Source organism: Notechis scutatus, chromosome 2, assembly GCF_049901735.1.
Source record: "Notechis scutatus isolate UNSWTSFEM ecotype Mainland chromosome 2, rNotScu1.2, whole genome shotgun sequence".
Classification (NCBI taxonomy): domain Eukaryota; kingdom Metazoa; phylum Chordata; class Lepidosauria; order Squamata; family Elapidae; genus Notechis; species Notechis scutatus.
The window spans coordinates 71202067-71220248 of NC_142010.1; the positions used below are offsets into that span (position 1 = coordinate 71202067).

At 34.7% G+C, this 18182-nt stretch overlaps 1 protein-coding gene across 8 annotated transcripts in view; it reads left to right on the plus strand.

Annotated features, from left to right (window-relative positions):
- The window catches only part of EBF1 (EBF transcription factor 1), a 390212-nt gene extending 372666 nt beyond the window's left edge, over positions 1 to 17546 (plus strand). For 4 of the 8 annotated variants that reach the window (XM_026682153.2, XM_026682154.2, XM_087955085.1 and 1 more), the window contains exons 12-17: positions 3254 to 3319; positions 5825 to 6002; positions 7405 to 7584; positions 9782 to 9976; positions 10257 to 10325; positions 15845 to 16037. In XM_026682153.2, coding sequence (XP_026537938.1) covers positions 3254 to 3319; positions 5825 to 6002; positions 7405 to 7584; positions 9782 to 9976; positions 10257 to 10324 — 687 coding nt within the window. In that variant the 3' untranslated portion in view covers position 10325; positions 15845 to 16037. Of the gene's footprint in view, positions 1 to 3253; positions 3320 to 5824; positions 6003 to 7404; positions 7585 to 9781; positions 9977 to 10256; positions 10326 to 15844 lie in introns of all 8 variants that reach the window. The other 4 variants (XM_026682156.2, XM_026682157.2, XM_087955087.1 and 1 more) reach the window with 1 other exon arrangement.
- Positions 17547 to 18182: the final 636 nt, after the last annotated feature.

The following is an 18182-nucleotide window of genomic DNA, read 5'->3' on the forward strand; positions in this document are numbered from 1 at the left end:
GCCTAGCTACAGTGTTGATATTTAATACTCAGTGAGTATGTCTAGAATGGGAGTCTGATAAGTTATCAGAAGGAAAGGGGAAGGGCTAGCTAGGGTCATGAAAAGGAATATGCATTCTTAATACTATTAATGCATGTGAGAATGTTGTAAATCGTTAATCCAAAAACAAATATTAAATGTTGGTGTATGAGTGTATTTACAGTACTCTAGTTGTCTATTTAAGACAACTTTCTGTGGTGCTCTTAGACACACTTTCAGCAGCACAATGTTGTTTTTAAAGGCTTAGGCATTTTTTTATATCAGCTATCTTCTTACAAGAACATTCAGAAGGTTAATCAGTACATTGTAATATTCCATACAGTTTTAAGTACAATCTACAATCTACGATAAATAGCCAGCCATAATCTTGAACATGCTTTAGCCCCTTAAATTCTTAAAGCTGCAGTGCCCTTTCAATCTACTTACATAATGTCATAAAATATACATTTCAAGGTAAATGAAGTCAGCTACTTCAATTTAGTCTCTCAAACTGGTAGTAAATGAGAGGTTAACACTATGGTGCCAAACCCATTATTGAGTAAATTTAGCACCTTGGACAGCTCTGTAAAATCTTTATTGCTTTCCTGACCTGCTCGTCATGTTCTGTCTATGTGTTCAGTGGCTCTCAGCTCTGATTGAAAGGCAATATATTAGATCCCGAACACAAACACGCTCGGGGCTGGTTCGCTGTGAACGTAATGACATGGAGGTGAGAACAATTTTCTGGTCACTGCAATTCAACCACCTTGCCAATGCTGTTGCAGGAACAGTACTTTCTAGAAGACTTTTACGCATCACATTGTATTTGAAGTCAGGACTGTGCTCATAAATGGGATGAAACTTAAAATGTTTTAAATTACATTGGTTGCTGTGTAAAATGTTCTATGTTAACATACAATAGAACAGAAAAGCTAGCATTTTTATGTAAAAGCTTAAAAATTCCCTGACAATATTTTTTTAATTGTTTTGCAACATCTGACAAAGCTACATGAAAGAAAGGTGTTATTATGTGGTGATTTTGTTAAAAAAAAACATGAAATGTATAGGCAATTCCTTGTTATGAAAAGAAATGGAACATAAACATTGACAATATATAAATTGTCGTGATGCTATATTCCAATGAGAAACTATGAGGAAAGTGTCTGCAATTAAAATTATTTTATTGTGATCTTACCAATTATTAAGAAACTGTGTGAAGAATGGTAATTTAGATTTTATGTAGTTACATTAAGACAGTCCAAAAACTTTCATGTGGAAATTCCATTGGCAGAATTAAACTGCTGCGAAATCAATAACTTATTTCCTTTGTACATATCGATGCTCAGACATAAAGCAAAATACAAGTTTTATTATTAATTTGGGCCAAGGTATAAGACATATTTCTCATAACAATAAGAGAGATTTGCCATTTTATAATAATGTTATGCAACAGCTGATGATGTCACCTGGGGTAGCATTACATTTCCAAAATTACCTTGTCTGGACAAGATGTTTTAATTTACTAGGGACTGGAAAAGTCAAATGTGAAAAGCTGTTTTTCCCTTCTATTCTATATTTTTAATCTTTTACAAGGCAAGCTGAACTCACTGATTTTCTAAGTAGCTTGGCTGAACCAGCATGGCCTGATTCCATATGGGTATCGTGCACATTCGATTCATATGCTTGTAAATTATTCAGTACTTTGGTCAGGATGCATAGAGAAGACAAGGACAAGAGCTAGTGATCTCTTCAGAAATAAATAGTTTCAAATGTATTGATTCAAAACCCATCAATTATATAATGCAGCTGGCTGCAAGCATTAAAAAAAATGGAAATGTGCATTATGAAAGGGAGAGTATACTGTGGTTCTAAGGAGTGCTAAATGTATATGGGGATTCAAAACATACTTATAATCTCATTTTTAAATTTAGGACATCATGTATATCATAAGTACCTACTGCAATATGCCAACTCTTTTAGCATATATTGTAGAGAATTTGAAATTGAAAAATGCTAATATGCATCTAAAAGCTTGTCATCTGAAGAGTTGTTCAAGGATTTTGAAGAGGTTATGGTGACAGCAAAATGAATGCAATTATATCTCTCTCTTCTGATAAGAGACTATAGTATATGAAAATTGAGCATTACTACTTCTTTTAGTTATAAAATCTAACTAGTGTATAAAACATTCCTAGTTAAGCTTCTCAGCTTAACTCAAAAGTCAATTCTTTAAAAAATGTGTCTAGCTACAGAAAGCATTTGCAAAAATATATTACAATTCAGCTTTTATGCCATCATGCCTACAAAGATCAATTATTTTTGGTAGAAGGTACTAAGATTTTAATTTATACGGGGGAAATCAAATGTATATTATTGTTTCTGTGATGTAGAAAGATACTTGTAATTTACAAATACGCTTTATTTACTCCACTCTTGTTCTTGAAGTTTTACGTGCTAAAAATACAAAGAGAGCATTGTGCTATGCAGATGTCATTCTCAGGACCATGAGGGTACAAGCTGGAGCAGGGAAATGAAGAGATGTACGCAATACAAATGAGTTTAGGAACACAACAGGGATAAATAAATGAGCAGATGGAGAAGTGAACAACCATGGAAATTAAAGTTAGGGTTATGCTTAAAATTTGGACACTCCACCCACATCCGTCCAAATTTCCTGAAGAATAACATTTATATCTTGTTCTCTGTTGCTGCTTGTCTTCAAAACCTTTCTTTCCTTTTTCAATATCAGACAATGGCACCCAACTATGGGAAAAAAGATGAAGCATAGAACTTGGTATTATTATCAGATCAGCAACAGCATTCCAGTGATAGCTTAACAATATGGTTGATCTGATAAGGACACATTTCTATTATATAAATTAAAAGCCAAATAAACAGCATGAAAGAAATCTGTAACGTGCTCTGGGTGACATTGATTGCAATTGAAGAAAGAAATGTAGGTTTTATTCGGCAATAAACCTACAAGCAGCTTCTGTGCAGTCAGTAGACAATTGAGTGACAGATTTTTATTTTGCAGCTCAAGCAGGTTTTACCTTTTAACTTTTGTGTGAACTGTGAGAATTCATGATTTAACAACATTCTGAGTTGACTAGGTACGGTTTATATGTAAGACTGAAAACAAGGCTGTGACTGAAAACAAATTTGAGGACACAATGATAGAACTGTATTTGCTACACATGAACATGGGTAAATATTCTCCTTTTCTTTCTAACAGGAAGTAATACTCAAGAGGGCAGCTGATCTGGTGGAAGCACTCTATGGTATGCCACATAACAATCAGGTAAATGCGGCCTTGATTAAGTAGCACTCTGCTTGGTGTTCTGAATTCTGTGCAGAGTCATCTTGCACGGACAAATAAAAATAAAATTGCAAATTGGAGAAAAATAATAGCAATAGCACTTAGACTTATATACCACTTTACAGCCCTCTTACAGTTTACAGAATCAGCACATTGCCCCTAACAATCTGGGTCCTCATTTTACCCACTTCAAAAGGATGGAAGGCTGAGTCAACCTTGAGGGTGCCATGATGGATCTAGGAAAACTTCCCACGAGAACCAAACTCATCTCAAAGTTTCTAATAGTAGTAGCATTTTAATTTTTGATTTTATTAGTTGATTTGCTTTGCTGAAATAATGAAAGCACTATTCTGTGTTATTAGTATTTTATAGTTTTAATGTCTTATACTTTCAATAGAATTTAAATATACTAGTATGGTACCAGCTGTTTAGTATTTGCTTGTGCCAAGTAGTTAACTTAATATCAGTATAAAATATAATGTTCAATTTAGGCATTGTATTTAGAGCCTTTATCTTAGTGTAATTTAAGAAGTTCAGATCTAATTAATTCTCAGTAGGCCAGGTCCTGATTTTATAGAACTCTTTTACAAGCTCCTTAAACTGCAGACAGATGTTTAACACTGGAATCTTATGTGCCTTTCCAAAAAACTACATGCACTGAAGTAAATGATGGTCACACTCAGCTATCTGATATCAAAATATTGGGATTAATCTCTTCATTTACAGCCCTTTGTCTGCGAAGCTCTACTTTTTTGCTTCTTTTGCTTTCTGGAAGATTGGTAGTTATTCGCTGCAAATTGGGACTAGATTAAAGGTTTTCCTAACACTTACATCTATTTGTTCTTTCTAAGAACAAAAAAACATGTATTTACATGTAATCTTTTACATATAAACATCTTCAACCTTCTACCTTTGTCTCCATTTTATAGAACACAGGTAGTCCCTCGATATACAACCATTCATTTAGTGACGTTCAAAGTTACAACAGCAGTGAAAAAAGTGACTTACGACTGTCGCAACATCCTCACAGTCACATGATCACAATTTGGGCAGCCAGCATGTATTTACAATTATTGCAACCTCCCCGGGTCACATGATGGCTATTTGCAACCTCCCCATCAGCTTCTGACAAGCAAAGTGAATGGGGGAAGCCGGTTCACTTGATGACTGCATGATTCACTTAACAACTGCAGTGATCTGCTAAACGACTGTGGGAAATAAAGGTTGTAAAATCAGGTGTGACTCACTTAACAACTACCTTGTGTAGCACAGGCAATTTTGGTCCCAGTTGTGGTTGTTAGTCAAGGATTACCTGTAAAAGCAAAGAATTGGTTCATCATGTTATCAGTTACTATCATTCATTGCTCCCTTTGAACAAATGAAATCACAATCTGATTCCTAGCTCAATTTTCCATTGCTATAATCAATTTATTTATTTATTTATATAATTTATATATTGAGGTGGCTTACACAATGTAAAACCATATTTAAAACAAAAAACAAAAATAAAAGTAAAAAACAATAAAAATTAACAAAAAGAATCAAATAAATTAATAAAGGACATTAGAACAAAATCTGGGGAAAAAATCAACCCCACCTCCTACTCCGACTACAGCAGGTCACACTAGCCATTTGATGGGCTCCATCCCCTCTCTGGGTTCCCCAGACCCGCTGGCAAAACCAGGTCTTCAGTGCCTTTCGGAAGAGTATTAGTGAGGGGGCCATTCTAATCACTGGGGAAATGATGTTCCAGAGAGATGGAGCCACCACAGAAAAGGCCCTTCTTCTCGATCCCACCAGGTGTATCTCCCTCAGGGGTGGGACCCGCAACATTCCCTGCCTCCTCGCCCTAATGGGTCAGGTAGATGTCACTGGCACCACCAGGGCAGGCTTTGAACCAATGAATTGATTTAGAGCTTCCAGATCAATAGCTGGAAAAAAAACCCAAACATTTAATGGTAGGAAGAAGGCAGAAAATACATTTTGCTGCTATCTAGTGGCCTCCTGGATTTTGGCAGCCCAAATCTCATATTTCTTATTAAGTTTTGTACAGGTAGTCCTCGATTTACAACAGTTCATTTAGTGACCATTCAAAGTTACAACGGTGCTGAAAAAAGGGACTTATGACCATTTTTCACACTTACAACATTGCAGCATCCCTGTAGTCATGGGATCAAAATTCAGATACTTGGCAACTGGTTCATATTTATCACCATTGCTGCATCCCAGGGTCATGCAATCCCCTTTTGCGACCTTCAGACGAGCAAAGTCGATGGGGAAACCAGATTCACTTAACCACTGGGTTATACTACATTAACAGCTGTGGCAAGAAATGTCATCAAATGGGGCAAAACTCACTTTAACAAATGTTTCACTGGGCAACATAACATTTGGACTCAACTGTGCTTGTAAGTCGAGGACCCACCTGCATCTAATTACTTCCCTTCATAATTACTCCCCTTCATATCTAAACTCATGTTTTGGCAGGAAATAATCCTGAAAAGAGCAGCTGACATTGCAGAAGCACTCTACAGCGTCCCTCGTAATCATAACCAACTCCCTGCGCTCGCTAATACATCAGTCCATGCAGGCATGATGGGTGTGAATTCATTTAGTGGTCAATTAGCAGTAAATGTCTCAGAAGCCTCACAGGCCACCAATCAGGGTAAGCTGAAGAAGGCTTTTTCTCCCTCTTTTCAAGACTTTATGTGGTGAATAAAAGGCATAATGCACATTAGGTTCAACCAGCATGCTTTTTTCCTTTAGATTCCTATATAGAACAGTTCAGAATCCAGGGAATGTACAACACATTTGCATAATCGTCTCAGGAAAAAGAGCATGATAACTCAGGCTCCTTGTGAAGGACAGAACACATGGTCAACCACACATATCAATGAGCTGTGATCAATAAACCTAAAAGTGAAAATCTCTTAAATGAAGCCTACATTCTAAGTGTGGTTCCTTTATTTGAAAACAGGCTTGATTGTTGATAGAATGTCAGAAATAGGAAGCAACGTTACTTTGGAAATTTTCCTGGAATCAGGAATCCTGTTTGGGGGTGACTAGAAACAGAGGAAAAGTTTCAGTCGGCCAATATTACATGTTCGGATAATATGACCTTCAGAATTTAGATAATAGATTTAATTGCACTTCTGGGATTATTATTGTATCCAGCCCATTTTTATTTTTTTATAAAGGGATGAGTTTTCCTTTTTCTTGTTAGAAACTTTCTTGTGTGTTTCATGCAACCAAGGCCACAGAACCCACAAAAATGCATCATGGTATTTTTTTTCTTTATTTTTTTATTGATAGTCTTCACAGGTATTCTAATAAATAGATCCCAGAAGTTTCTGACATTGCAAAAATGACTGTCCTTGCTTTAATATTTTAGAACTAATTTAACCATTTTCCAGATAGCAGGAAACACTTTTTCCTTTTCTTTAATATTAAGAATTTGTTGCAAATGGTTAACAGGTTGCTGAATGCATGTCTGAAAATGTCTGAAGAAAATTATCATACATTAGGCTGTAGCCCCCAGTGGTTTGCACTATCTTCTACTATCTATGACCCACTACAGTAAATATTCTCAATATTTTTATTGGTGGATTGTCACCATGGAATGCTTGCCTGGCATCCATAACTGTGATTCTTTCAGCACCAATTTTTTTCAAAGACCCTGGTTATTTATGGAACACAGTAGTTTTAGCTTATATAGTTCCAGCAATCCATATAATATTTTTTATCATACTATATTTGTAACAATTTGGATTTTCTTGCTGGTCTAGATTTTTAATTGTTTATGGTTGGAATATTGAAATAATGTTTACAATTTAATCCATTTTCTATGACACATAGAAAAATGGACTATAGGGCACATAAGTATAAATAATGTATAATTGTTTTATAAGCTATTTTAAAAAGCCACTCCCTCAAATTTTCCCCAGAATTGCATTTTTTTTACTGAAGTTTCATCCAGTTTTAGCATAGTATAGTTTGGAATGTTTTGAAATTGGGTGGAACTTTTAGTTGAAAAACAGCTGTTGTGCTTTTTTTACTTCCTGCAAAAGGTTTTACTCGCAACTCAAGCAGTGTGTCTCCTCATGGTTATGTGCCAAGCACCACCCCTCAGCAGACAAACTACAACTCCGTCACAACAAGCATGAATGGGTATGGAAATGCTGGAATGTCCAATTTAGGTGGCTCTCCAACCTTCCTGAATGGATCTGCTGCCAACTCTCCCTACGCCAGTATGTATTATTATATGTGTTACACAACATATATTGAGTAGTGATCTGAGTACCCTAAACCTTTGTAATGATTGAAAACATTTCAAGAAATTTACCACATAGATATTGGTGTACTTAATGCCACACAAATAAGTTGAAAGTTGCACAGTGAGGTTTGTACTGTTGCTGCTGTTGCTTGAAAGTATACTTTTACAGCATTAGAATGATACATGAAAAATGCAAATTTAAATCATACCTGAGTTCTTCAAGAGATGCGGGGTGTGAATAACCCTTAATCTGCATGGAAAGAGTTGGTTAAAGCTAGGCCTATTATCCAATCAATGTTCAAACTTGCAAAGCCAGCAATCAATTTAAATAAAGGTATGTATCAAACAATTTGATACAAGGAATCTCTGAACTGGAGACCACATTTTTTTAAAAAACAATTGATAATGCGGATTTATTTCCCCATGAATAGGGGTTGACCACTGTGCATAAGTCTAGGAAGAGAATTAACCTGATTTTACCAGTGATTGAAAAGACCAAAAGGTGTTATAATTTAAATGATTATAATTGTCTAATTAAAGAGATGATCTTCTGGCAACAGATGAGATTGTGGAAGTTTGACAGGATGCTTTATCTACTAAACAACATTACTGTGTTTGGTTCACCATTAGAAATATTTCAGCAATGCCAAGTGTATCCCTTACAACTTTGTGACCTTTTTGTTCCTCTTTTGTTCCTCAATGCCTCTTTTGTCTCATCATCATGATTCTTAGAATGGTTCTCTTGATATATACTGCTGCCCTATTAACAACAAATATTGTTAATCAGAAAATGTTTCAATCATGACCTGAGAATTAGAAAGGTGGCATTCTTAATTAAATCAATAAACTAATTGCTGTATAGTTGCAATTCAATTTGGGTGCTTTGATTGCTCTGCCTTCACAAGTGCTTGTGTATACCAAGTGATTTTACACTAAGACACTATCTGTCAGACTCTGAAACTTTATACATTTAATTTCCATTAATTGATTTCATTGGGGTTCAGAACTATGGTATCATATGTTTACACAGAGATTCTAAAGGGAATATTATTATCTGTGTACATGCAAATAAAATAGTCATCTATGCCTCAGCTAATTTGAATTTTCATTCCCAAACCATTTAATTATTCATTAAATATCCTGAACATAAACAATCTCTAAACAAGATTTTTTTTAAAAAAATGAGTAATTTGGCCTGTAAATGGTTTTTTTTTTTCTTTTTCCCCAGAATCATAGAAGACAGTAATTCTGAAGTAATATGGTCCTATTTTGAGTAAAGGCATTAACTATACTATTTAAGGCACGAGCAGGGTTTTTAAAAAGTAATTAAGCATAATGTTGCAGGGGATACAAAATGTGCATGCAGATTAGATTATATATAGATGCAGATAATCAAAAAACTGCTCCCCAATATCCTTGATGGCACTTCAAGAATTCTTGGCATCATTTCTTTCCTGAACTATATAGTCAACAAGAATGGTCTACAGCATGTTATTAATCTGGACAAAACAACAAATAGTGCACACACATATCTACATGTATTCTCCCAAGTTATAATGTATAATATTCAAAATAAGCTATTTGGCTCATGGGGCAGTAAATCCTACAAGTGTCTCTTCTTATCTCTGGAAATATAAATGTAATAATAACAAGTAAAGAAAAAATAATTTGCTTTTGTGATGCTCAAAATCACTTTGCTTACTTGCAGTACTAATCCTGAAGAATACCTAGGGGAGGGAATGAAGTAGTATAAAAAATTGTAATTTGCCACGTCGTGTCTCTGTAAGAAACAGATTCCTATCCAGGATTATCAATGGAAAGCAAAGGATAATCCTCTATCTCTATTTGCCTATGTGCCTACCTGCATGCCTATCATCTATCTATCTAATTTGTTGTTCTTTCTTTCATCTATCAATCATCTATCATCATCATATTTATTATTTTTACAAATACATCAAGGTGGCAAACATGTCCAGCACACTTTTCTCCTCTTATTTTCCTCACAATAAAGTGAACTAGGCTGAGAGACAATGTCTGAGCCAAGGTCTGCTTTCATATCTAAGGTGGAACTAGAACTCATGTCTTTGCAAATACCTGGCAAATAGAGAAATGAAATATTCTATTTATGGTCTTGAAAAGAATAATTCTTCTCTCTTCTTGTTTTCTTCTAGTTGTGCCATCCAGTCCAACCATGGCATCCTCTACTAGTCTCCCTTCTAATTGTAGCAGCTCCTCTGGGATCTTCTCCTTCTCACCAGCCAATATGGTCTCAGCAGTGAAACAGAAGAGTGCTTTTGCTCCTGTTGTCAGACCACAGACATCCCCTCCCCCCACCTGTACCAGCACCAATGGGAATAGCCTGCAAGGTAGGCCAGTCTGGGCATGCTGCTTTTGTCGGCATTGGCAGGGTGGAGATGAGTAAGAAAAGGGTAATGAACTTTCAGTTACATGGTGGGGAGATTCCATTGCATAGTTGTTACTCACCCTTGGTTCCCTCACAGCTGATCATTATTATCCCGTTGAACTAAAATTCTGTGTCTTAAAAGCACGGTCTGAGTGTTTGCTTAAAATGAGTGTATTGCAGTTTACTAATACCAGCCTTTCTCTTTCTTTCCTTTCTTATTCCTTGTTGTTGTCTTTTATCAGACCAGTCTTTTGTGGACTCTAGCAAGTACTCCACTGCAGGGTCTCTCCAGGGTCTGGCCTTCTCCTGAAGTACGTTAGTCAATCTTCCCTTCCTTTCTTTTAATTTTGGTTTTTTTTGTTCCTTTGACATGTCCACCACCTGTACTAAGAGCATCACTGTTTATGATGGTATCACAGATATCAAATTGCATGTGATAGCATATCACTAAGTATAAGTGGCACATTATGTGTTATGTAAAGTTACCAGTCTTCTTATTTTCCCATGATTAATGTCATATGAATAAACCACTTCCACTTGCAAACCCTACCTGCCATCTTGAAAATCTATTCAGCTGTTTTCATTTGTATCCCATCCAACAGACTGTAGCCTGATGCCTTCCTCCATCATACTATTGTAATTTATGCAGACATGGATTTGCTACATATTTATGTCTGTATCAGATTCAGGAAATTCTTAACATGATTCATCAAAGGGGAAAACATTATTTATACCACGATTTCCACTATTCTTGTTCCATTTGTAGAACATTTTTACCTTTCATGGAACCCCAGCATTAACAGATGGGCAGAGTAACAAGTAAAATAAGGATCACTGTCATTAAAATAACATTTAGGATTGGGAACTTTTAAAGGAAACAACTTCTCCATTCATCAAATCGGATATATATGAACTTTATAACTATATTTAAATAAAGGCAGGCTGAGATAATGTGAAATTTCCACTGTGATGGACTCCAGTAGTCATTTAATCTTTCATTCATGTGATCAGGCCATCAGTAAATATTTTTACGTAGGGTGAGTATGTGAGAAATAGATAATTCTTTTAAGTTCAGGATATGTGAGGGTTATATGTGATAACATTTTTATAATGATTATCATATTAATATATATGCTTTTAAAAATAATAATGCAATTAATATATGCATTAAGAGATCTACTAGAAATCTCAAACTGCTTCCTACTGTTCTGCACAAAATTTCTACATTGCTGAAATAGGTTAAGTAATTTCCAAAAATAGTCAAGAGACAATTCTCCAATTGTCCTTCCTAAAGACAAATTGAAAATTGTCCTTCCCTCCTTCCCTCCCTCAGTCCAAAATGGCATTATTAAATACAAATACTTTCTACTTTTTCCTATGAGTTATTTTTAGTAAAAATTAAACTCAATACATCATGGCATAGCAAACATGTCTGAAGATATCCATTATAGACAGTCTTCAAATCCTATCAGAGTAGTAGTTTAAATTCAGAACATTAAAACTAAGATTCCTCAGCAACCTACCTTAACAGAGTACAATTTCTTTCTGTTTTTTTAAAGTCAATCATATTTGTTTTTGAAATTTCCTTCATTTTAATAAGCAAAGTAGAATAAGGATACTGTTCTTTGCATAAATGTATTAGCGGCTCCCTTGGAGTTTGAGATCTATTTCCTTGCCTTTTTGAATCTTGGCCTCACTCTCATTTTCCAAACAAAAGGAACGTGTTTGTGTAAATATTTCTTTTAATTCCAGGGCAGTGATGATTAAATGTAACACTTTGAAATGTGAGAGGCCTTTTTGAGAATAAAAGTAGAATAACCAGGTTAGGCAAATATATGATATTTTTATCTCTGAAGATACAAAAATTGCTTTTACATTGATTACTATAAAATTTCATTTTATGTCCAATTTCATCTTCCTGTTTGGTTTGCATTGGTAATGTTGATTTAACATCCTCGATTTTCCAATTTCTGAATACATTTTTTTCTCATATATTTTCTCAAATATCCTTATGGGCAGATTTGATTAAAAAGAGTGTTGGGTTCTATGTGCAATCTGCAGCAAAATTATTTGTCATATGTGCATTGGACCACAAGTCAGAAAAGTGAAAATTATCTGTTTAACATATGGACCATATATATCATAAAAGCAATTTCCTGATTTACTGTTTCGTTTGGCTTGTTGGAGGGCTGCCCTACTGTGCTTAACCCTCTCATAATTATCACATTACCACATTCTAAAGCATTGAGTAGAGAGACATTTCATGCTCACTTAGTCAAGAAGGGTCTCACAATCCCCAGATGCCTCAAACAGCTCTGGGGGTAGAGGGTTACTTACACATGCTCATTCATACTCTAAACAGAAAGGACTTACTATGCTTAGAGACAAATATAACATCCACTGCATTAGACACAGACAGACCCTAAAGGTCTGTCATTACCCAGTCATTGGATGTTTTTTTCCTTCAAGAATAGAAAGTATGGAAAACCAACCCAATGTACATTTCACTTTGGTAAATGGAATATGCACAGGAATTGAACTACAGCTTATTCACTAGTCTTTAGGACACAGAGTTTAAATTGGAAAGCATCTGATGTAAGGTCCAGAACTGCCTTCTACTAAAAAAAAAAAAAAAAGCATGGAAAATAATAGAAAGAAGAATGTACATCGCTCTTGAAATGGTAACTTATTTTAAAGCTGTTTTACAATGACAAAAAAGAATAATAATCCCAATATATAATTGTAGTGGTGGACTAATTGTGAAACATGGTCAACACAAGCCATATATTTGGTCAAGTGAATCTGCTTGGATTATGGGCAAACTAAATTAGGCAATGTTACCTTACGCCTTGCAGTGAAGCTGCTGCTGCCCCTGCTCTCACCTGCCTAGACTTCTGTGTGCTACAAAACACACTCAATGAAAGAGTGTGAGCGATAAGCTGCAGTTGAATCTCATGTAATTGGAAATCTAAAGGGGCAGACCTTATATATGCTGTTATTGCCAATTAAGTGTGATAGAACTAAGCATTTGAATGGGAAACAGAATATTGTTTTATTGAACTACAAAAACCCAAATTAATTGAAGACTGCTGGAGAGATGAATGGAAACCAAGACAGTCTTACATTAAAACTAAAGTAAATTCCAGAAACCTGCATCATAATCTATTTTGCTGAAATTTTGTAGTCCTTCAAAAGAAAAAAATGAAAATGAAAAAATGAAATTAAAATTCATTTTAATGAAAATTGACAATGTCTGAAAAAGGATAACTGAGCAGTGCAGTTGTAAACATGATACAAACACCCCCCCCCTGCCAACACCCCCCCCCGGTTGTTTATTGCAACCCCCCACAAAAATAAAAAAAAAAAAATTTAAAATAAAAAAAAAAATAAAATAATTAAATATTAATTTAAAAAAAAAAAAAAAAAAAAAACAAACCAGGGGCCCCCCCCCCAAAAACAAAAAAAAAAACCCCCCCCCCCCCAACCCCCCCCCCCCCCCCCCCTCATATGATCATGTCATTCAGCAATGACAATTCCAGAAATCCCTGGTTACAATTGTTAAGCAAGGACAATGTGGATTGTGAAATAAGGACCATATGAGACTTTCGACTTCCTGCTGGCTTCCCCATTTACATGTTGGAAGCTATTAAGGAAGGTCACAAATTGCAATCATATGACCCTGTGACACTATGGTGGCCAGAGCTTTGAGGATCAGTCATATATTCCCTTGTTTAGCACTATTGAAGAATTACTGAGTGAGTAGTCATTAACCAAGTATCACCAGTATGACATAAAATCTCAAACTCTTGCAGTTATTAATCATATCTATTAGAAGTATTAATTTGATCACAGAATATATCTATCCACAACCTTTAATTAAAAAACCTTCCAACCACTAAGTAACAAAACAACATTTACATACTCAATGTTTAACATTTAGCAACCAGTACTTACTATTATGAAAACAGTTTAAAGATTTAGCATTTAAATAGCAATATAAATACAAATAATTCAAAATGCAGCCTGGGAACTGTCATCAGATATATTTTTCTTCACCCAAGAGTTCTTCATCTGATCACAAAATCAGGAAAAGTTAAAGAAAGTCTTCTGCTATAAAGATTATATCCATCACGCCAAATCTTTGAAGAGTGTCCCTAAAGAAGGGAGACTCTGTTTTCAAAGGGAATGTTTACTACGCTACCAGGATAGGTCACACCTTTAGTATGCTTGGACTCCAAAAGTTTAGATATATTTTTTCTCTTTTGTTTCCTCATATTTTATTTATCTGTTGCCATTTACCTAAATTGCCTTTTTGTTGCTGATTAGTCTTGCAATTCATGTACTTACGGTGATGGCTGTGGGGAAAAATCATTCCCTCTCATTTGGTCTTGGTTCTTATCAAATTATTGTAGATGTAATTAAAGTACAAGAATTAGAAGCAGTCATGGGTTTGAGTTCTTCCCCAAGAAATCATTTGCCGAGATGTTTAAGATGGTGGCTCTAACTGTGTACCTTTGAAAGACATAATCAAAAGTCCAGAATTTGTCATGTCCCTTTAAAAGACGGCTTTGTCACAGCCATCACCACAAGCTAGATGTGAATGCCATTAGCAATGACATATTTGCTTGCAGTAGGTCATTTTTCATATTGCATGGAATGGGTGAGTCTAGATTATCTCTGCAGATTTCTCCTAATGTACAGACCTGTTTCTTTGAGGATGAAATAATTTAATATGAGCTAATCCTGTTGAAGTCAGCATTCTTTCAAACTGCTTTCTTTTGAAAGATTGTAGCTGTGTTAGTCTGTAGAGAAATAAAATGTTAACTCTTTATGACTATTTGTTTCAAATAACCTTGGTTTCTTAAATATGTAAAACATTATGATGCAATTGCATTGAGCAGGGATATTATCTTTACATGAATAAAAGATATGAAAATAAAATAAATCAAATACAAGAAAAGATAATAGTAATAGAAAAGGGACAATCTTCATACCCTAACCATAGTCCATCTGGCTGCTGTATGAAGTTGGAAAGATGCTGGATTAGCTATATCTTTTTCTTTGAAGGTTTTTTTAATTTAAGTAGCAGTTATAGATGAAAATCTTTTTTTTAAAACCAGTTTTCAAACTGGCAACAGTTTATAGACAAATAGTTATTTATAGATGCAAACCAATTTTTAGTTTTCTATATGGTATCTCCAAAAATTTCTTTTTCATAAAATCCTAATTATATGTTATACATGCAGCTGGTCAATGTCCTTCTCTTGATTTTAGAACTCTATTTGGCAAATAGAAGTAGGAACCACAAGATTAAAAAGTAAAGTTTTTGTTTTTGTTTTGTAATTCATGTTAAAAACTGAATAAAACTTGTTTAAAAAATGATTAAAAAGTAAAGTTTTTCCAAGTGATAACTTCATTAATTTTTCCTTCATCAGAATTTATATTGCAATCAGTTTAAGGATTGGATTATTGGGTTATTTCTGACAGTCAAACTGCTAAATAACTTCGGATCAAGGGTTATAGTCTGAGCTTCATTAAGAATTTCAACTTGCCTGCATGCAACTTCTTTCCAGATAGATTGCGGTTACCTTGCAAGCTCTTACTTAATGCTTTAGAGTTTTACAACTGAAATAGGTAGTTCTAGAGTAATGGACTAACTGCCTAACATCAGCATTATTCTTCCTTTCTAAGCTTTTGCCCATTATAATGTATAAATCCCACTTGAAGCACAGATGAATGATCTACTACTGAATATTTGAAACAAATGTTTTCTTGCCCCAAATGGCATAACTGATTTGTTTTTGTGTTTTCTTCCTTCTTACCTTTACAGCTATAACTGGCATGATAGTTCCTCCCATGTGAATGAATTGCCTTGAAGAATTGACTAATGAAGGATTTGAATTCTGCTCCAGAACAAAGTCTGAACCAAATCCCAGAGAGGAACTTTTAACTCAGGCCTTTCTTCAAGGAAAAAGGAAGACTCTCACAATAACTGCAAAGTTTTAAAAAAAAATTAAAAAAAATTGCCATCCTTGCAAAATATTCCTGAAATCTACTCCGAGCCTGCAAGGGCAAGATCTTAATTTGAGCTGTCCATCCAAGTTCTTGGGAGAGAAATTTGTGTCCTGAAGAAAACACACTTTGGTCTTTTCAGTTTTTATGGGTCATCTTTTGTCTTTTACAAATCACAACAGGAGGGAGAGGCACAAAGATGAAAAGCCAACTTGAGAACTTTTCTTTGTTGTAGTTTTTTAAAACTCTCTTAAAGGGAAATAAAGTGGCAACACATGAGTTTCTATGGAACAGAAGTAGAAGTGCCAGTTAGGAATTACTGATGTTTTTCTTTCCTTCAAAAATTCATGGCTGTGCCAGTAAAGGGTTGTTTTCATATGTTTTACTTAACCAACAATAGCACATACATCTGGGATTTGCAGTCTGGGGAAGTATCAATGGATGTCCATGTGAACATAGATACAAAGATACACCATATATGCATACACAAAAAAGATTTCATTTTAGAAGCCATGTTTCCCCCCCACCCCCCTTAATCCCTTAACACTTCTTTCTGACAACATTGTACTTAGAAGATCGCGTAAATACTGCAAGGCAGGGGGAAAAAAGCATATGTGTAGCTATGGACATGCATTTTCCATCTTTACTTTGGAAACCCAGTGCCTCTGGATATAATGCTAAAAATTGCAAATCCAATTAGCATGGCTCTCTGTCTTTTGCTTTTAACCAACTTAAATCCAAATACAGTCTTAAACTGTCTTTCTCTGTAAATCTCATTGAAATTTGATAGGACCAGACAAAGGCACAAAAGTGAGCCGATCAGTGCATTTTGGAGCATATTTTTTACCAGAAGCTTCTTTCCTGATACCTGTATCTTTCATTTTGGAATGGGCCAGGGCGAGGGAGGGGAAGGGAGGGAGGGACAAGACCACAGGATTCATCCTGCCATTCCAGAGGATGGTCCAGAAGCACACACATAGGAAAAAGGACATATCTGTTTTGAGCTGCAGTTGTTTTTATATCAGGCAACCATTTCAGTTCGCAACATAATCTCTTAAGCAACAGTGGTTGTATTTTTGAGAATATGTATAGGAGAAAAAGGGTGAAAAACACAGTAAGTTATATGACAGTTTCAAAATAAACCACCCAATTTACAAGAATTTATCTCTTGTTACTTGGAAAGTGTTCTTAGTTAAAGATGCAACAAACCTTTACAAATGCATTCATTAAATGATCTGTTTGGGTTTTTTTTTTTTTCCTTTGCTGTGGCATTTTGTATGTAGTTATAAATAAATACTGTAGGGTTTTTTTGGCCAAATTATTGTTCTATTTATACAATTTAATGTCTTAAGACAGATTTTCAACACAACACACAAATCTACAAGAATTACTGCATATTTTGCAAAATGAGCTCACTACCTTTATGATTGCACATGCTTGCAAAATGAATTAAAGAAATAAAGCTTTTTTAATGAAGAATTTTGTAAAATGCCCATATAAATAATGTATTTAACTTTGAACTTTGTACATTGCTTTTTCTCTGCAGCATCCCAGTTTATTTTATTGTGTAATTTTGCTATGTGAAAAGTGCTAATTTGTTTGTTCATTCACAAGTGTGTTAGCTGTTTAAGTGTGATTTAATGCAATTCATTTATACTTTTTTTAGTAATTGTTTTAAACCAAGCTTCCATTTTTGTTTTAAGTTCACCAAAGCCATTGTCTATTTTTGTATTATTTCTAAGTTAAGAATTTTTTCCCCCAATATATGGCAAAAAAGTAGCATATTATTCTTATAGCATTTAGTTACGTAGATTTAAAAAGTATTCTTTGCTTTTGAGGCTTATTAAAAAAATCTAAAGCTGTTTTACTCTATTAATATGCATGGAATCTCTCCCCTTTGAAGTGACGCATTTTTGTGCATTAAATATGGGGAGAAACTTCATAGAAATTAATGAAAATACTTTCTTTCTTGTCTGCTTGTATATTTCTCTGTCTTTCACATAAATATAAACCAGCAGATTGGATGCCTTAACAATGCAAAGCATATTCATTTCACTTGTACATTGTACTGAGCATCAAAACTGTCAATCATCACTAACATTCTGAAAAAAAAAGGATTTTGAAAAGCACAAAAGAACTGTTTTGTTACCTTAAGA